At 40.7% G+C, this 21,610-nt stretch overlaps 1 protein-coding gene across 1 annotated transcript in view; it reads right to left on the bottom strand.

The window, feature by feature from the left end:
• AGBL4 (AGBL carboxypeptidase 4) overlaps window positions 1-21,610 on the bottom strand; it is a 952,894-nt gene that overhangs the window by 178,202 nt on the left and 753,082 nt on the right. Inside the window, exon 8 of the mRNA XM_034063537.1 lies at window positions 21,259-21,373. Coding sequence (XP_033919428.1) covers window positions 21,259-21,373 — 115 coding nt within the window. The remainder of the gene's footprint in view (window positions 1-21,258; window positions 21,374-21,610) is intronic.

Below are 21,610 nucleotides of genomic sequence, written 5' to 3'. Positions count from 1 at the left end.
CAAATATGAAAAAGCAACTTACTCTAGAGTGGGATGGACAACTGTAGCCAAGCTAAAAACAAATTACTGTTGATGCTCTCCTGTTAGTGCAGCAAGAAAGCTTAACTGGTGCGCATGATAGGGAATGAATAAACCCAAAGAACTGTGCTTGACCAAAGCACTGCAGATACCTCCCCACTCCCAAGAATGCAATATTCAAGCTTAATTGGAAAACTCACAGTATATTATTTGGGCTAAAAAAAAAGGCTGTTTGCCTTTTACTTCTCTTGACAGTTTTGACAAGATGACTATCAGATGGAGGTTCAGAGATAGATGTAAAGCAGAAAAAGGCCAATTACCAACTCTTTCTCCTTCAGAAATATTTGAAATAGCTTTCCAATAATGAACAATACACAAGCATATCATTGAAAACTGGAAGGTGGTTTACCTGACACAACGAGCACAGAAGTTGAGACAATTCTCAAACAAAAAACAAGTCTCTCTCCAAAGCTGTATTCATTGCTCTTTTGACCTCCTCTTGCTCCCCTTTGTATTCCACATCAGGGCTTAAATTTGCCAACACTGGTATTCTCCATGCTGGCACAAAATGTGCTCTGGAGCCATCTCTGTTCCTACACTGCTCAACAAACTAGGATCATTAACCTGGCTCACAGTTTGCCTGAACTGAAAGAAAAGGCATTCTAAAACCCCAGAGCCTTACTGTAGACAGGAGGCATTTGGCCTTTATTTATCCCCTGTTGCAAGAAAGGGATATTTTGAGACAAATTCTGACATCACAAAATCTCTTTAGCCCTGTTTGCTTCTTTCTCCACTGCGCCATGCTGCTTGCTCCAATATGTGAGCAAATGACAAGAACTTCTGAAGAGAAAGTTTTAAACTTAACAGATTGAAGTATCCAGTTCTGGACAAAATGGAATGTACACATTAAATAAGACTAGATAGTCATGGTCAAAGGTCAGGGGAAGAGGAATGATGCAAAAGCACTATGACACATGGCAGCAAATGTGTTAGATTCACAATTCAAGGGAACATATGGTGGTGGGGAAGATGTATAAAAGCAGATGATCAGTTATCAGAATAAGAAACTAAGGACTGAGGAGACTAAAAGATAAGGGAGTGATAAAAAGCAGAGTGAGAATAAAGAAGATAAAAGTGGACGTGAAGAGGAGCTGAGCACACAACTGTTGACACCTGGTCACAAAAAACAGAGCATGCCTAGCCAGAATACAGAGACATCCCAAGTGGCCAGGGATTACTGTGTCACTGTTTAAAGACATATGGAGAATGAAAGCAATCAAAAGTTTGCCTCCTGGATCTATTTCTAGAGTGCCATCCAAACTCAGGCCACAAATGTAGCTGTTTCCACCACAAAGTATAAAGGATTTGCAAGTTACAAATGGGTAAAGTTGTGCTTGGAAATATCTCAAAATTGAAAGATGGAAGGAGAAAACCACAGAGAAAGTAAAAACCCCAACTCAACACCAAAACCCAAGATACTTAACACATTACTGATACCAGTGTATCAACACCAGCATATGGCACCAGCTTGTGACAAACAAGATACTTCACTAACTGGTTTTGTCTTCTGTAGCAATTCTCATGTTCTTAGAAAACACTTCAATGATAATAAGTAATCAGACTGACCACTCATGTACTGTTATTGAGCCAGAGCTAGAATATGGTTCATCTAGCAACCTCTGGCACTATATACTTCCTTAAAAGAATAAATAATACAAATAAATATCCAGTGGGCCACAATCAGTGTAAATTGGAATAACTCTATTGATAACTGTATGCATGGATATCAGTAAATTGTGGCAGCTGGACAGCAGGTCTTCTGATTCATGTTAAACAGCTTAGGAAAGGCAAGATACCCCTCACCTGCTGCAGGTTAGCAGGGTCAGAAGTACCTGTCAGCATGTCAGGCTAGCCCATCTACAGTCACTCCCTGAGAATGCCCCACTGATCACAGGGAGTTCTAAGCCACTTCTAGAGTAGATAACTAACTTTTGATGGGCAAAAGCTAAACAAAATTAATCCAACTTGCATTATTCAAAAGGTATTTAAAGTGTAGGTGGTGTTAAACCTACTAAGCAGAGTCCAGAATCCACAGAGCAAGATCTGGCAATATGAAGATAGTAGCGCCCTAATTAGGTACATAGAGTCCTTCAGGCTTTTCAAAATATTGAAACCTCAAGGGAAACTTTGTCCTCAAACAATTTCAAATCAAGTTTAACAACCCAAAGCGGTGCACAGGGTTGGTTTTTTTTTCAACTGAGTTTTCCGAATGGAGCATCCAAACCTTTGAAATTTTCTCCTGGCTCATTTGTAAGCATCTCACTGCACCCCAGTAAGACTGGATGAGAGGGATAATTGAAAATGGGACACGTGGGCATCAAAACAAGCAAAATGACCCCCTCCTTTCTCTTTTCTTCTGGTTCACACTTCTAAATGAAATCCCAGGCTGTCTTCCAACTGCTACTCAGAGCTGTCACGGAGAAGGAACACGTAGAGAACACTTAAACAACTGAGTGACCTATTTCCATCCTTGTCAGTGCTGCTGCATCTAAACCCCTCATTCTGAATTCTACGCACATACATGCACACGTGCACAGCAATTTTCCTGTATACTCCCAGGAGGAGCTATTTCCAAAGTCTAACCTCAGCTCCTAAAGGAGCTCCCTGTTGTCTCCCAAACAGCTGTTAACCCTGTGGCCTAACTGCCCTCCTTAATTAGGTTAACTTTTGAGAGCCTGCTCTTTGGGGGAGACAAGGAGAGCTTAGGCTCACTGACTTGTCTTCTCTTGTATCAGTTCTGTTCTCCATTGGATGCTGCTCTATATTCAAGGAATTTGTACACAAGGATACCTTTATACCTCTTTAAAAATACAAACGCACAATGCACCACTGTATAGCGAATAAATCTAAAAGCACATTAATAGCTGCAAAGTTCTGGCAACTGAATTCATGTGCAGAGCAAATGACCACCAAAAAAGCACCCAAGCTGCTCCCCCCTTCCCACAATGTTCAGCTGAATGAGCCTCAAGAACGGCAAAAAGTGTCCAAAAACACCCCACCAACCTTTGTTACCCTATAAGACTTCTGTGCTACTCTATGTCACTTCCTGGGAAGCAGCAGTCACTGTCTTATTGATCTTGGCTGAACCTCAAAGATATGGGAAAGTTAATTGGATGAAATGAGACTTCCAAAGAAGAACTTTTTGTGAAAAGAACTTCAACAAAAGATTTTAATGAAATCTCTAATCCAAGGAGCTGCAATACAAAGTGGCAGCAGCATTCTTGATATCGCAGTGGAAGTAATAATGCTTAAGAGGAAACTTTTCTCAGTTGCCATTCCTCCTAAATGTGTCCTCCTTATGCTTCCCACCCCTCTTTCAATTAAAAGGTTTATAAAATAAGAAATGGAAAAAAAATGTTAATGAAGGCAATATGGAACATTAAAAAAAAGATTATTTTTGAATATGGTCACATTATCTTTTATTGGCCCCTGAAAAAGGATAAAGTAAATGTTTTTTCATTATTATTTCTTGTTATAACAGTGTTCTGACACCAGTGGGTATAATTATTGCATCTGCAATTTTGTTTCATTCTCTCGATAACTTTTCTATTTCTACTTAATGTGTTTTTGTATATAAAGAAGCCCTGGTCAGCAGGGTGCCAAGCACTGCAAAACACTGTTGGTCTTTTGGGGAATAGAGCACATTCCTGCAGGTGATTTTTAGAAAGCTATGCAGAAGTGAACCAGAAGATGAGACAAGGAGCCCTGAAAGCTGTTATGAAGTTCAGAATATGCACATAATCTGAAAGCCAGGGGAGACCTTTAATTCACCTAGGCTGACTTGTTTAAACAACAGGCCATTTCATGACACCAAGCTTCTACAGACATATCTATAAGGGAGAGAAAACCCTGGTCTTAATCTTCAAGCCTCATGAGATTACAATCTGTTACTTGCCTTGGTGGGTTGTTTCCCCAGTTGAAACATTTACTTTTTTATAAAAAACATTTACTTTTCTATTCAAAACATTAAATTCCTTATTTGAAAGTTTCACTCTCCAAATATATCTGTCATATCCTCCTCAGCTAATGTTTTCAGCATTTGCCTTGCCCTTCTGACTGAAGGCATGCATTAAGGTGCTATCAGCTTCCTACATGAAATGAAATTATCTCCTTTATCTTGCACTACAAGATATGTTTTCCAGATGCCAGATCTTTGCCTCCTTTTTCTACTTTCTTTTACACTCCCGTTCTAAACCTCTCAAAGCACAGCAAGTAAAACACAGCACATTAGCTAGGTGAGAGCACAGCATTAGCCCATTGAGCTCACATTCCATATGTCCAGTGGGTGGTGGACATCAAGTTCTTGACTGCCAGTTATAAAGTAGCTAATTCTTAATTTCTTGTTATCAGGTTCTGCCCCATGAGATGTTGCTGGAATCAATGGGAATTACACACAGATAACCTTTAAAAATATGCCCCAGAGTAGCTGCAGTGCAGGTACTCAAATTAAAGCAAGCGTCATTGGTTGAAAGGTAATTTAAGTGTCAAAATCAGTGCGGGAATTTGCACTAAGTCCTCTCTCGCAGGACTACATCTAGGCTTGCAATTCAATTAGGTATTACAGCACTAAAGCCAGACCTCTGCTCTTAATCTCTGAGCAGAGGATTCGGTATTTTAAAGAGACAAAAAAGCAGACGACAGCACTTCCTTCCTCCTCTTCCAGTCTGTATACAAAAGGCCTACTCTTTACAACCCCTAACCCCTATACAAAGTTAGTTCTAGAAATCTACCCTTTACCAGAAAGCCCTGTGCAGGGTTTTTGTGGGTTGACATTTGATGGTTGGGGGAGTGTAAAGGGGAGTGCTTTGCTTTGGGTTTGGTTGGTTGCTTTGGTTTTTGAGGGGATTATGTTTGTGATTTATATAATTTTATTTTGGGGCATCTTTTTATTTGTTAGTGGGGTTTTTCTGGTTTTATTTTTGTCTGAGGGTTTCTTGGGTTTTTTAGTTGGTTTTTTTTTCCTTAATTCATAACCCACAAGACCAAAAAGTCCCATGGACGGAGGGAAACATTTCAAACTGTGTAGCTGTTCTTGGGAGAAGCTTAACAGTCTCGAGAGGAGAAAAAGAGACAGTACAGCAAGGCACAGTTCTGTCCTGAAGCTGAACACTCTCCTCCAAATTCCATTCCTCATATGCTCTCTGTCCTGAGATGCCCCATCATGCCACATGTCCCAGCACTGATGCATTTATCCTTGCAGACAATCCCTTGGGAAATTTTACTTGCCGTTGGTTTAGGCCCACTTTCCTTTTGGACTTGTGATGTTTCTTCTTTATCTATTAAGCTACACGATACCAAACCATAAACTCTTCCACACTGGATAGCTGAAAGAAAAAGCCTCTGGCTTCTTGCAAAAGAAAACTATTTGAAAGTTATGTATTTCAAAGCCAGAAAGAGTCTACTGTGACCATCGTTGCTGATGTACAATTCACACCAAAAGATATTTAAGACTTTGAAGCCATTCTCATTCACAAATAAGTAAAATTAACAAAAATAATCAACAAAACAACCCCCAGACAGAGATTTTAGGAAAATATTTTGATTTCAAAACAGACCATCAGGGAAAATACACCAGAGTCTTTAACCATTCCTGCAAGGACTTGAATCTTCATTTATTTAATAAGTGTGAAGAGATCCTGCTCTTTAATTTCTTCCCCTATTATACTGAAAAGTAACCTTCAGGTTACTTCATGTTAGTATATTCCTTATGTATTCAGATCACAGACTGATAAATCCCCACATATGGTCTCAGATCATGTCATTCCTTCCTTTACCTGCTGCCTGTTAGTCTAAAATAATAAGCTTTAAGGCTCTTTTGCCATACAGCAATTTTTCTAATTCTCTTCTCATTATTTTAGTTCTTCAGAACAGGCCAACCCTGTGCCAAACAACTGTTTATATATCTATAGACTGCACTTGTCTGACTGGCTTTTGAAGCATTGGATTTTTGAACATTCCAGGTAACAAGTAATAATTTGAGACAGATCCAAGGCACAAAGAGCACAACTGAGTGATGCCATGAGCTTGAAACCCCAAAGTTCTTAGAAACAGAATGTTTATTTAGACCTTTTCTGATAGGAATCAGAAATGAGTCTGAGATAGATTCATTGTTCAGAATACTCTGGTTGGCTGGATCAGGAATGCTGTGGTTGTCTCCTCCTTCACCTTCAAGATGAAAAAGGACTTGACTGAGTTCTTCTAAGGTAGCAATCATTTGACTTCCATGGGAATTTATGAATCCTCAGCTCTGTTGTTACTGTTAACATGAGCTGACAGTTAAATGCATTTTATTAACAGAAACTAGAATGAGAATGACAAGACTTTAGCAGATCAGATCTGTAATTGAAAAGGTGACCAATGTAAGGAATAAGAACTGTCTACTAGGATTGCTCTTGCCTCTCATACCAATAACAGCATATCTGCTGGATGTGACCTGTCTTTCTTTTACACTAGTTAGCAAAGCATCAGCAAGATGGAGATGTCAAGAACAAATCTACGCCAGCATCAGTATTTTCTTGCACATCAACAGCAGAAGTAAAAGTAAACCCTACTGCAAGAATAAAAAACAAAAAGGATTTTAGCAGCTGAAAACATACAGAAGATTAGGAAAGGCATAGTGGAAAGTAAATGAGGTAGACTGGCAATTTGTCAGTTGATCTTTTTCAGTCTTGGAAGAGCAGACAGAAGATGTATGAAGGATGACTGCTGTGGTACAAATCTTGCTGGGATCACTTGCATGGGATGGATATTCTTACTGTGTAGCTCCCTCACTAACAAGCACTGCCAAAGGATTGACTGGGCCTTGAACATCTATAGATTTCCAAAACCTACTGAACAAACCTACCTCCAGATGCACAAAATGACAATTTAATCCAGGTGTAAAACAATGGATAGAACCATAATACTGCTCAGCTGCAATACAATAATGAAAATCCTAGTGCCAGAATTTTAATGATGCTTAAACTAGGAGCTTCTACCCAAGGAGTACAGACTAGGTGAACAGAGAAACATCTAAAAGTAATCCAATCTATAGAAACACACTTTTTGGGTCAACCTTCCTCTGAAAATACATTTTGTCACTGAAAGCTCCTTCCCAAATTTAGAGTAGTTTTACTATCAGTTGCTATATGAAGGTTATTCAGCCTGATTGTATAGTTAGCTATTGTGTTTCCTGCCACCAACAGGGGGGTGTGAGGATGTGAGGGTGCAAAACAACCCATAAAAAAGGAAAAGAAACACCTACCTCTATTCATTCTATTATATTTAGTACTCTGTCTTCCCCTGCTATAACAGCTTGCTTGATTGCTACATCCACTTGCTGTGCCATACTCTTTAAGCTCTGAAAGCACTTTGGGAAAGTGAGGATCATTTATGATGTACTTGTACAGCACCTAGCAGAACAGGACTGGCTTCTGGTCAACACTGCAGTGTCAATGAATTATCAATCCTCTGAGCATTCAGGTTCTCTTGATAACCTATTTCAACTCAAACTAATATACAAAAGCCTGAGAGGCTTTGCACATTTCTGTGGCGTTCTACTTTCTGTTCTTGACATCCCCAAAGATGCCACCTTACCATAACCCCTTCCACAATGCAACTTACACACTGCTTTGCACAGGATCAGATCATAGCTCAGCCCACTCTATGAACAGAGACTGGTCTTGCTTACAAGAAAAACACGTTCTCTCACCCAGCTATTATTTGGAAAATCAAATGCAAGGCCCCTGCCTCCCTTTCCTCCCTTGGGTATAGTGCAGAGGCACCATAGAGGGGTTCAGGTTTTACCTAGATCCAAGAGAGCTGGCAGATTCCCAGGATAACTGCTGCATTAGCCTCAGGGTATTGGAAAGCTCCAGCTCTTTTGCTAGCATTTGGATGTCTGAATGGCAGTGATGAAAGGGAGGGGGCAGCTAAACCCACTCCTCAGCACCACAACAGCATTCCAGTGTTATTAGAAATCCAGCTGTTCTCTGCAAACAGGCAGGATTTACTGTTCATACTTTGGTTAAAGAGACAGATGAAATTCCCCTTCCCAATCCATTATCATTGTATAATCTATACAATTCATCAGCTCAATGGCCATGTCAGTAAAGAAAAGGGGGCATTAGTATTCAGAGCACACACACCACACAAGGCAGCAGGTTTATGATCTGCGCAACCTGAAATAAGCACTTCTTTTCCCTGGGGACCTGGGTTAACACGGAGTAGCTGCATGGTAAGTCGCATATACTTCTATTAATATACATCCTTTCCCGTCTGGGAGGGGAACAGACAGAATAGCTGTCCCACTCACAGTGATGGAGCCAGCTAATGCTTCTGTGGCTTGACACTGTGTGTCCAGAAATGTCACATCCCTTTCCTGATCCAACTCCTCCATGTTGGCAGGACTCTCTTCCTCCAGCTCTTAGGCACCAACCAGGCAAAGCCATCAGCTGTCAATCAGCTGTCATGTCTACCTCCTCCCAGACTGCCCTGACATGTCACCTCTTGCCTGGTGCCAGGGGCAGCAGAGAAGTAATCTGCTATGAGATTAATTGCTCATTCTGCCATGTCAGCATAGCTATGATGGCTTTTGTTTTTATAGGGAGTGGAGAAAGAAAAGGATTTTGTAGACAGTTTTTCAGTGTGTGTACATAATGGGGTATAGCAGTTGCATGGAAACAGCTCATTTCCAGCCTTTGAAACCATAAAGCCCCTGTTTTCCTGAATGGACATGCTGAGTCACCCAACTTGTTACCAAGAAGCATAAATAATCATTTACTGCTATTAGTAAACAATAATCCTAAGAAAGAAATCATGTAGGCATGGTCACATTTGAATACACCAACAACCTACCCAACAAATCACTATTTACACCTTGTCTTTCATTTCCAAGATCCCCAGAACAACTGCACAACAGCCACTTAGATGTTGTCTCTGACTTCAAAATTGCTGCAAGCCCATCTACACCCAAGCTGCTGCTAAAAAGGGATCCCTCTCTGATCATTCCTCCCTCCTGTCTTCGTCCCATTTATCTGGCTGCACAGGGAGCCATATGAGAACTCTTGTCAGCCTGGTTTTCTGCAGGATCGGTCCTTTTCTGGCTCACAGCACTGCCACACAAGTGCCACTCTTGGCAAAAAGGAGATGGAAGTGATGCACAGCCAGAAGGAAAACCAGAACTGAACTGCCCCTTTGGGCACCAGCACACACTTGCCTTAGCTTAAAGCAGCTGTGAAACAGCAGTCTCCAATCTCTCTCTGCTTCAGCAGGAAAAGCTTGTGTACTAATATCTAAAGAGTTTCCTTTACAGCCACAACCACCATTTTCAGCTGAGCACCAGGTCTAGTTTTCAAGACCTTGCAAGCTCCTGAAACCCAACACTTAGCCTTGTTTCTTTTGGGAGACCTTTCAGCTATGAGAATTAGCACAAGAAAAAGGGTATCTTGTCCAAACATCACAGCTCTGAACCATGAGATACTTTACTACAAAGACTGAAAACAAGGTTGTTCTAAGTCACAAAGACATTACGGTGCCCAAGAGCCAACATGCTGACCAAGAAATGTGTGTGGGAACTTCAGGCAGGTGTCTGCCTTGACACTCCCCACAAGTGATGTATGTCCTCAGATTATTTAATGTTGTTTCATTAATGCAATATTGTTTTAGGTAATGGATGTTTATTATTTAGATGTGTCTCAGGATTGTTTTCATGTTGCATGACACTGCCCTTAGGACTAATGTTATAAATTATACAGCAAGCTGCCATCCTTTTAAGTGCCGCAATTAAAAAAAGAAAAAAGAAAATAAGAATAAAAGAACAGCTGTCACCCAGGAAAAGAAAACAACAACAAAAAAAACCTAAACAAACATTCCCTTAGGCTGCTGCTGTTTTCCTAATAACTTGGATGGGTTTTCCCTCTCCTCACCCACATAGCCACAGTTGGAACAGGAAGATATTGAAAGTCGTTAAATTCTTTCCCTGTGATCTGAAGTTGGGTGCTGAACCCCGTGCTTGTATAACATGATAAAATTGGGCTACAAGGAAGGGACTCTTGCAGAAACCATTGAATTGATCACTATTTGCTGGTGATCATATGTAAATGGTCACAACTTCAGAAAATCCCAGCATCTCAAGTCCAGAAAGCTCTTCATGAAGACTTAATCCCTAAACTGCCTTCTCTGACAGCTGGTGGATCTGTGGGCCTAGGTGAGCAGATGTTGCTGAAATGGTGGAGTGGGAGTGGGGAAAGGAATGTTAGTTACATTGGAAAAGATTCTGAGATGCTCTTTGGGTTGAAACAATACAAAACTGGGATAAACACTAATCATGGGCTTCCTATATTCACAGCATGCAAACCACTTTCCTTACTCTCCTTCTTTAGGTTATTCACCTAGAAAGGACAAGAGGTGCTCTCTAATTGGTCATTCTACAGTTAAGGAGAATATTTTTCCTCTTGGCTATAGCTTCCATCTTTCACTTAATTGTTGCAAAGACAATCCCTGCTGGCAAAACACCTCATTGTAAACCTGTAAAGCAAAAATACAGAAGTAGCTTGGCTCTGCCCCCTGGACTAACAGATAGAAGGGTCTTTGGTAGCAACAGAAGCATGGAATGGTTTGGATTGGAAGGGACATTTAAAAGATCGTTTAGTCCAACTCCCCTGCAATGGGCAGGGCCATTCTCAGCTAAAGCCCTCTCCAACCTGACATTGAATGTTTTCAGAGCTGAGGCTTCCGCAACCTCTCTGGACAAACTGTGCCAGTATTTCACAACCCTCATTGTGAAAAATGTCTTCCTTATATCTAGTCTAAATATATATGTCTTATATCTAGTTTAAAACCATTTTCCCTTGTCCTAACACTACAGACCATATTAAACAGTCTGTCCCCACCTTTCTCATAAGCCCTCTTTAAGTATTCAAAGGCTGCAATAATGTCACCCAAGAGATTTCTCTCCTCCAGGAAGTCAGGAGAGTACTATCAAGTCCTACAGTAACTTTCTGTCAACCAGGAACTAGGACAGAGAAAACTCTTTCAAAGTAAGTCCAAAGATGGGGAAGAATTGCATAGTCTACGTAGGGAACAGTTGCACTCAGTAACTGACAGTATAAGAACAGCTTGACTCCTTGTTTATATCCTCAACTGCAAGGGTGTGAGCACTGCTGGATGCAGCTCTTACATGCCAGTATGGGGTGATACAAGCAAGGCTGGAGCTGAGCTCAACCTTGTCAATACTTCAGGTTCTGAGATTTTTCTCCCAGATGGGTCGACAATCCAGTAGTGTTGATGGCAAGGCAAATATAATGCAGACAAAGACTTCACACTAAGCTTCATCTGCTCTTGATTCCTGCAAGGAACCACACTTCTTGTTTGGGCCACTAATTGTGTTAAGGAGGGAAAAGGAAACAAGGGGCAAGGGCAAGATAGAAAGAAAGTCCATAGGGAATCAGCACGCCTCCTGAGTCACAGTCTTCATTGAAACAGATGTGTCTGAGCACTTCCCTGAAGTAGACCTTCAGCAAAGCAACAGTATTGGCAGGGGGGTTGGAACTAGATGATCTTAAGGTCCTTTCCAACCCTAACTATTCTATGATTCTATGATTTTATTACTAAGTTAATTTTGGTGAATGGAGAAAACAAAACCTTGGGAATTGGAATCTGGATTGTCCCCATTGCTGACAGCTACGCAGACACTTCCCATACCACAGACCATCTCATCCTGGGATAAGTGCAACATGGAAACCTCTCTTGCCCATGGATACTGAGCTGACACCTCCCCTCTTTCAAGTCACTTTAGCACAGCATCCTTATGGCAACTGCTAGGGTGCGAGGATTACTTCAGTGCATTTGTAACCAGATGCGACCCTCATCAGAAGCTAATAATATGGGCCATGTAAGCAGGCAGCTGCCTGAAGACCACCAGTAACAAAGGCCAGTTACCTATTACTGGAAATAGCTCAACAAACTGTACCAGCAGTGAAGACACGGCATATTTCTTGGGTTGTGTCACAGCCATAATTTCCTGGGTCTGGCAAATACCCTTTTCTGAGCAGCCCTTCCTGTCTTCTGAATCAGCTCATAAATGCCAGAGATTGTGGCCTGGCAACTGCTGTTGAAGAAGTAGAGCTCAGCTCATTATGTCATTAGACAGAGATCGACTCGGAGCGTTTCTCCCTTTTCCCACTTGCAAAGCTAACAATAAAGCACTGCTTTGATTGCATGGGTGTATTTAAAGATATCAACAATACTGCTTGGTGCCTACATAGTGGCTCAAAACCAATGAATGCAACATAGTTTTTTTCACACACACTAATAAATGTGGCTCCACAACTAATTTTAGATACATGAGACATTATTATTCCTAAATTGCAAATGGGTAAAACAAAACAATGATATACAGCAAATTGGCTGAAGTTTACCAAGTCATTTTCAGCATTTAAAAAACCAAACCAAAACAACAAATCCAAAGAACAAAACCCCAAATAAAGCACACAAAGAGAAAGAAACCCCCACTGGACACTTTTTTCCTTTGCTACTATGAAGAAGAACTCAAACCACCAGAGATACAAGCCAGATTAAAAAAAAAAAAAAAAAGAAAAAAGAAGAAATCTGAATATGTTTAGTTACTTAACTGAAAGTAAAGCTAAGAAACCCAGATGGGATTATCCAGACCTAAAGATCAGCTATTCAGAGGGGAGGAAAGAAATACATATTCAGAGGGTTGGAGCACCTCTGCTATGGAGACAGACTGAGTTGGGCTTGTTCAGCCTGGAAAAGAGAAGGCTCCAGGGAGACGCTGGAGCAGCTTCCAGTGTCTAAAGGGGCTGACAAGAAATCTGGAGAGGGGCTTTTTACAAGGGCCTGTACGGACAGGACAAGAGGGAATGGCTTTAACCTGACAGGAGATTTAGATTAGACATTAGGAAGAAATTCTTCCCTGTGAGAGTGTTCAGGCACTGGCACAGGCTGCCCAAAGAAGCTGTGGCTGCCCCATCCCTGGCAGTGTTCAAGGCCAGGTTGGACACAGGGGCTTGGAGCCACCCGGTCTAGTGGAAGGTGTCCCTGCCCATGGCAGGGGTTGGAACTGGATGAGCTTTAAGGTCCCTTCCAACCCAAATCAGTCTGTGGTTCTATTATTTCAACCAAACTGACATTAAGAATCCTGCTAATTATAAATACATTCTAAAAGACAAAAACATACAATAAAATAAAGTCAATAAAGGTCAAGAATAGGCTCCTATACCAACTCAGACATAAATGGTGCTTAGGTATAAAACTTTGATTCATTTGGCTGGGATTCATGAGTTGGGTGCTTATTCTCTGCATAACAGCTCAAAGGTAATAATCACAAATGGTGCTATTTAAATGGAAAATAAATAGCCCTGTCTCTTTAAGGATATCATGTCTTATTCTCAAGGGAATAATAGCAGATATAAAAATCTATGATTTCAGTATTTCTCATTATGACTTCTTTCCCTGCTTGTCTAAAAATAAAAGGCTACTCTGTAGTCCCAGATCAATCTTACTAAAAGAGAAGGGTTCACTTACAACAACGAAATAGCAGCTCTGACACTAGTTACATATTCATCGCATGTGAAAATGGCCCCATAATGCTGCCTTCAAATCCTTCCAACAAGTTGTATTAAATTAGGTTGAGTTAGGATTTTTTTTTCCTTGCACCAAAAGCAAAATAAATATAGCTTTATTTAATGCTACTAAAAGGTTCAGATTCAGCTGGAACCCCAAGGCAAGTGGCTTTGTTGTAAAAGCACATATACTGAGTCTATTGATTGGTGTAGTCCTCTGTGCTAGAGAATTTGTCACATCAATAGCAACTGAAAAATACTCAGGAGCTGCAATATGGTTTAAATGAGCAGTTACCACATCAATATAAAGAGCATTTTCAATGGCAGTAGATAGGAACCCTTTTGCAAACCCAGTATTTGTTTTAAGATAAAGGATGACAACTTTTTTACAAGGAAGATTTCTTTTTAAGTAATGGTGAGCAAAACAGCAAGCACTGTAACTGTCTTACAATCACAGCACTCTCTGGGCAATAAAGGCCACAAAGGAAAGAAAACTTCCAAGCAGGAAAGGAATGGCAATGCTACGAGCCAGATGGATATGAAAGCCAGAGCAAACCCCTGCTGCTCACTCACCTCCCTGGTCTTTTGCATTGCTTATGCCCAGCACTAACCTGTGTGGCAGCTGCAGATCCACCCCGGACCTGCTTTCCAAGTCTCTAACCTGGCACACTGCATGAGCTGGGAGATACAAAACAGTCACAAACACACTCAGGACATGGGAGCAAGGCAGCACAGAACACTCCTGACTCGTCCTCAATGCCAAGCTGGGGCAGGAGGAAGTTTCTGCTGTGCCTTACCCTCTCCCCCAGCTACATGAGAGAAGGCAATACAAGGAAGTGGCCATTCACTCACCATGACAGGTCTTTTTCTGTTTGTTTTTCCACATTATCAGGGTGGTTGGTCCTGGCCACAGTTCTGTTTCTAATCTTAGAGGCTGTCAAAAGGCACTAGAGCATTGGAAAGCTACACTGGATTTCTGATTTTGAAACTGGAAAGGGAGAAGAGCTCCGCTGCCACCACTCTATCAGGGGGTCAGAAACATGCTTGGCACACAAAGATCTGCCTCCCCTGTAGTCCCAGCTATGAGAGGGAACATCATTTGCCTCCACATAAGCCACCAACCCCCCAACTGGTACTAAATGTGATCTAAGCAGGCACAGAGAGAGGCTCACTGGCCTCAGTAACACAAAATCTAAATTAAGACAACAAACAAGGAGGGGCCACTGAGGAGAAGTCCATGAAGCCCACAGCAGGTTTAAGTGGGAGATGCTGGATTAAGCAGCCTCAGGACAAAGGAGACAGAGCTAATGCTCACCATCTGATGGCAAACTGGGCAAGTACTGGGAAGATAAACCCACTGCACATTACTAAGCAGACAGAAATCTCAACAGTAAAAAAAATATCTGAAACAAAAACCTCTGGAAGCTGTGAAAGTATCTGGGGAAAAGCACCTTATGAGCATCTCCTGCTCTTAGGAGAGTAGAGCTGTCTACTGCTGCATTAGTGGATACTGGGCTGGTGAGGTCTGATACAGCATGACTGTTCTCACAGACCCCCTAAGATGCATAGCCTCTGCTTTGGTCACAACTAATAAACAGAAATTCATGGCAAGGAACAAACATCCATTTTGTGGGATTGAAAAATCCCTATTTTTCAATAATAAGAAATATTTTTATATCTAGGGGATGGAACATACTTTTCTTGACTTGATGCATTTTTAGAGTACAATTCTTTCTCAATCATATCCCTTTTTCCCTTGGGTTAATGGACAATGGACATTCTTGTCATTCAGGCGAAAAATCCCACTAAAGGAAGACGAGAAGCAGCATGTGCCGCAAGTTTTGAAGGAGATGAGAAATTTCACACTATCCTGATATCTTCTGGGTAACTGCTTATTTTATGATGACTAATAGGCAATTACTATGGTAATACTGCAATACAACATGTGTGAGGTTTGGGAATGAGAAATTATAGGTAACTACTTTGGACTCATTTCTATGGTAACAAAAAGTAATTGTCATTAAATACCAGTTAGATTGCGGCTGTACCTGGTAATTATAGATTTTTTATGCCCAGTAACATAAATAAAGCCAATAAATTTATTCAAAAGGTCCATGATTGTTTACTTATATGTTGTTATATAGAATACACAATGACAAACACCTAATTAGGAAAAATAAACTCAATCGAGAGCTTCATCTTGTCATCTGAGACGGATACTCTGTTTTTCAATTCAAGGCAATACATGAATTTCACAGGCATTAAATGAAGCTAAGAAAAAAAAGAAGCCTTCCCCACCAGAAAAAAAATAGGTTAAAATAATAAAGAGCTATTATGCAAGTGACATTATGCGCATAAGTAGCCATGTCTCACAAATGAACAAGGGATAATAAGAGCCACGTAACATATACAGTCACTGTGACCATACATATACACATGTATGTATGCAGGTATAGGTCCATATTTTTCCTGGTCCAAAGCCTAGTCTTCTGTTTGTATTTCAGACTTTTCAAAAGGGATCTTTAAAAAGGGCAATTTATTTAACTAAAACATGCCATTCACAAACAAGAGAAGATTGTCATTTAGAAAATGCTGATATGGAGCACCTCCCATATAAAGACAGGCTGAGAAATTTGGGACTGTTCAGCCTGGAGAAGGCTGCATGGAGACCTCATAGCAGCTTTCCAGGGTCTGAAGGGGGCCTATAAGGATGCTGGGAAGGGACCCTTCATTAGGGACTGTAATGATAGGACAAGGGGTAATGGGTTCAAACTTAAACAGGGGAAGTTTAGATTGGATATAAGGAAGAAATTCTTTACTGTAAGGGTGGTGAGGCACTGGAATGGGTTGCCCAGGGAGGTTGTGAATGCTCCATCCCTGGCAGTGTTCAAGGCCAGGTTGGATGAAGCCTTGGGTGATATGGTTTAGTGTGAGGTGTCCCTGCCCATGGCAGGGGGGTTGGAACTGTATGATCTTAAGGTCCTTTCCAACCCTAACTATTCTATGATTCTATTTTAAATGTTTCTCAAGCTTTTCTGGCTCCCTTTTTTTGACCCAAAACAATTTTTCAAATTCAATTCAATTCACTTCCACAAACATTTTCAGTCCTTACAAAACTATGTTTCTGGAGCAAGCAAATGTTTGGTTTGTCAAAAACATTTCACTCCAGCACAGCGTTCATTGCAATACTGACTCTGACACTGTACATGGTGAATTTGGCTTGCCAGTCTGGGTAAGACCGGCTTCCTTCCCGTCCAGCATATTGCTTTGTTAACCCCTCACACAAGCAAGCAGTAGCAATTGTGTTGACTTCAAAAACATTGTACCTGACAGTGAAACAAGAAAAGATTAGAATCAGCGTGTGCCCTCTTTTCTCATTCACACAAATCCTTGCAATCCCTACAATCAAGCTAGAAGGATGTTGTAGCAATGACAGTTCAGAACATTTCAGCTAATTCATGGCTTTAATTTAGTGAAGGCTGATACTGTCACAGTTAACCAGCTGAAGGCAATACAGAAACACTATGGAATGGGAAGCCTTACTGGATCATGCAACAAAGCCTTTAGAGAACAGTCTGGATACTTGAACTGCCTTGTCATGGCATTTCTGGGATATCTCAATGAAGAGCTGCCCAGTCTAAGAAACACATCCCTTTCAGTACCAGTATAGGTTTTCATCTCCTGAAGGTGAGGCTGACAAATTGGAACTAATCTAAGACGGTGTGGTACAGTCATCTTGCCTGCAGGGACACATTTCAGCACTCATCTGCAGAATGCCAGCTTAAGAACAAGTTCTCCATAAAGGAAAGTTCAGGCCAAGCCTGGGGACTCACGACTTTTAAATCAAGAACACTTTTTTTCTTCTTAGGCTAACCCCACGTCCCTGGGGATGGTGATAGGTTCAGAAGATGATAATGCTGCGCTGCAAGTAGAGAGGGAAAAGTTAAGAAATCTCTCTTCCCAACACTAGTTTTCCTGTATTTCCTAAAGCTGTTTCAGTTTAATCCATCAGAAAGGATGAGATTAGTGTATGGAGAAACTCACACACATTTATATTTTCTGCCATATTCTATCACAAAGCTAAAGATCAAGTCATGCACCATCCCCAGCAAAAGGGGTCTTTCAATTCCAGTGAGAGCTGTGGACAGGTTACCGCAACAGAGGTCAAATCATGCTGAAGACTTTTAGCTAGGTAAACAAATGGTATCTTCCTGGGCAATTAAATTAAGAAGCCCATGTGGCACAGCATTTCCTATACACCATAACTGCCAGTTAGATGTAGAAGCACAGGAATATCAGGCTTTAAAGACTTTGAGCAAGGGATAAAAGCCTGTCATCCTGTTTTAGGAGAGACCTTGTATTGTTGACCATGGTGAAAATGTACCTATCATTATCCCATACGCTAGAAAGAGCTGGGTGTACCCATGGGGCAAGAAAAGGACTATGGAGGGGGGGGTTTATCCCTGAAGAAAGAGTGAAGTGCAGACATATGCACAGAAGGGTCTGATGTTAGCAAACCAACAAACAACAGTGAGCACTGCAAGCAGAAGCAATCCCAGTTAGCCAGTCAGTACTTTGGCTTACAGGTAAATTTGTATGCCCAGAGCACCACTTCCGTGCATCTAACCCTTCCAACACTTGTGCCCAGCCAAGTCTGATCTATTGTAGTATGGTTTGCCTGTGATTTGTCGTTTCTTAGCTCTTTTCAGAAAGAAACAGGTGAAAGCAATGTTAATGTTCTGATTTTTAAACAGCCACTCAGAAATTTCACTGGAAACAAAATCCAGCAGAAGTAATTTCACAAACTCTCTTGGTTTATGTACATATAACTGCTATGAAGAGAGAGAGCCATACAAGTTCATTTTCTATTAAAAGATTCATGCTCTAAAATTACAATCAAATTCTGAATTTGGTCCATCTATTTTTTAAGAATACTTTTAAAAATTATGTAGGGACTTTACAAACATTCTACATTAGAGGGGATGCTTAACCACCCCTTTAAGTCCCATAAGGCCTCTTGTCTTTTTCATTCTTAACTGTATGGGTCCACAAATAATTTTAAATTCTTGCATATACTTGAATAAACCAGTAAAATCTAGCACCCTGTTTCCGTGCATTCTGATATGCTGAGCACTGATTTCCAGGCCATTTATTTTAGAGCTGCCTGAATATACATGCAACATATAAACAACTTTCCTCACAGATGTGTCTGTACCACGAGCACTTGTGCTTTATGGCTGTGATATTAAACTCACTTGTTGCTGGTTATGAGCATTTCACCACATGGAAGTCCCCTTAGAGTCACAACCCATTTGGTCTATTCTCTTGAGAATGAGCAACATTTTATAGATAATAGGCAATTCTTGGCATTATTGTTGCAGATTTGGCTCAAACTCCTAAACCTCAGTTCATGAGCACTCAGAACAAAGGAGCAAGGATAAGAAAAGCACAGGACGCACACCCTCTGTGAAAGTTTCGTATCCCCAAAAGTGACACTGAAGAAAAATCCCAACAGCCAACTGATACTACATCATTCTGGGTAAACGAGTGGTTCATTTCTGTTTTGATCACAGGAGAACTAGTGCATCCCATCCCTTCTATGAGAACTGCTGACATACTCAGGCTTTTAATGCTGCCCACTGCGCCTGGGATTTCAGAGGACAGTGAAGTGCATCCGACAGTATACTTTGTCAATTGTACAAAGCTGTGTACTGGTGGGGTAAAAAAAAACCCTCTCTCTCACACTGGCAGGAGATCAATTTACAAACTCAAGCATGAGGTTTAATTACCCATTTCATTATCTTAGCTTGCATAGCTCTGAATGTGAACCTTCAATGAACCAAAGAAATAGTCACCAGCTGCTGCTTTGAGAAAGAGGGAGATAACAGGAAGTAGAAGTTCAGATGCCTGAAACTGCTCTTGCTGCATATGGCACCACAGACCTTGTGTGCAAAAGCAGGGGGGATTGTCCCCAGCCAATAGATCTGTGTTACACCCCAGTAGGTGGAAGACTTCTGAAAGTCCTATTTATGTGCTAATTTGAACAAAGACCAAAAGAGATGAAACAGAGTTATCTAGCCAATCACAGAGAAGCCTCAGAGTTAAATTTTCAAATACTAGCAATTGATCCTTAGAGATTTTTTTAAAATTCATCCAGTAAATTCAAGCAAACACATTGTGATGTGCTTGTGGATTTTGCATGAGCTGGAAATAAAGTGTTTGCTGTAAATTATTCACTCAGCACTAGTTAACTACGATGCTGGCGCATTACTAAGCTTTTTAATATTCTTCTCAAGATAATAGGTAGCATTTTGCTTACTACCCTCATTTTTAAGTTATTAGTAACGTTAGGGCATTTGTAAATAAAGTGAAGAATTGCAAGAAAATCAAATGCTTTTCCAACTACCTCATTAAAACTCTCTTTAGTTCAGGAGGGCTGGAAACTCTGCCTATCATGAAAAGCTAAAACAATAATAGACAATCAGGCTCAGCAATTCCAAATGAATTCTAATGCCCTTTCATAATACCTGGGTTCCCAAAAGGCTTTTGAAGTTATGAGCCATGTATATGACTGTAAATCTGCATGCTTTTTGAAAAGTATAAATAAAAACCCCATATAATAAATGAAAAAAAAAGTGCAGGAGAAAAATGTACAGGGCAAGTGAATTTATGGGAGAAAATGAAAACTACTTCATTTCAGGGGGGTTAAAAAGCACATATCAAAATAAAGAACAGCCAGCAGCACTGTTCTCTGTGACTTCCATCTTCTTCCTGTCTCCTGTCTTCATTGGTCTCCTTATCCACACAATAAACTAGTCTTATTCTGCTTAGCAATGCAATACCTAATTAGATCAAAGCTCAAGGTAGCCTGGCTACAGAGTTTATTGTGTTATTTAGTCCTGCGCTGTAAGCAAAACCACATACAGTGTATTACATTTCTCAGGGGCTTCTCCAGAGAACTATGTGGTACATGTAATTGCCCCCACAAACAAATCATCAACTAATCAACTGCTTTTCATTATCACCTCCAGCAGCACATTTATTTTGTAAATAAATGCATTAACAGCAACCAATTTTAGGGAAAACAAAAGATTATCTGAATGCGTTCTCAACAGAGGAGGTGGTAAAGTAGTAATTCAAACACTAAAATGAAGCAAAATTAGCATAGGGTGGAATGATTACTCCATTCCATGTATCCCTATCTATTACAGTACAATAATAGACTGAAATCTGTGACTTTAATGGATGATCTGGGTAGCTGAAGGGAACTGTGATTGACTGACACATTTACATAGAGGCTGATGAGCAGCATAATGAATGCATTTATAAAACACAGCTAAGGTCTAACTCTAAGCTGACTTGAACACCCACAGCTAGAGGGGGTTTGCAGAGCAGATAACCTGTTGTCTTGGAGAGTTGCTCTCTACCTCCTAAAGCAAGCAAATTTGCCTCTGAGCTCTATTCCTCAACAGGAACTTCAGGAAGCATATGGCCACGTGAGAACCTTCAGTTTAAGAGGAATTGATTGAAACAAGCCACATAAGATTCAGAAACAAAACAGTGCAGGGTGTATAAGGTAGATACAGCAACACCAATATCATTCTCTATACCATACCTATAATTTCCTAGGTATACTCCATCAGGATTGAGCATGGGTGCAATCTTGAAGACCAGGTGGTCTCTCAGTACCTTCGCAATAGGATGCTGGCTTACAAGGAAATCAATTATACCTGTGAAAAATGACAGAAGATTTTGAAGAAGAAGGGTTATATCATCAACCATTTCCAGATATCTAGCTGAAATTTCACATATAAAAGGTTAGAATTCATCTTGGTTCCTTCCCAGCCCTGCTCCTGCTTCCAACAGAACAAACCACTTGCAATCATGCAGCACCTGCCACCTTCTAAAATTCCAGAAATAATAGGATAAATATCTTAGCTCATCCTCACAACAAGCACAATACACTG

The sequence above is a fragment of the Melopsittacus undulatus genome, chromosome 6 (assembly GCF_012275295.1).
Source record: "Melopsittacus undulatus isolate bMelUnd1 chromosome 6, bMelUnd1.mat.Z, whole genome shotgun sequence".
In the NCBI taxonomy this organism is placed as follows: domain Eukaryota; kingdom Metazoa; phylum Chordata; class Aves; order Psittaciformes; family Psittaculidae; genus Melopsittacus; species Melopsittacus undulatus.
The sequence above is the reverse complement of the archived record's forward strand: the minus strand, read 5'-3'. Positions and strand labels throughout refer to the sequence as shown.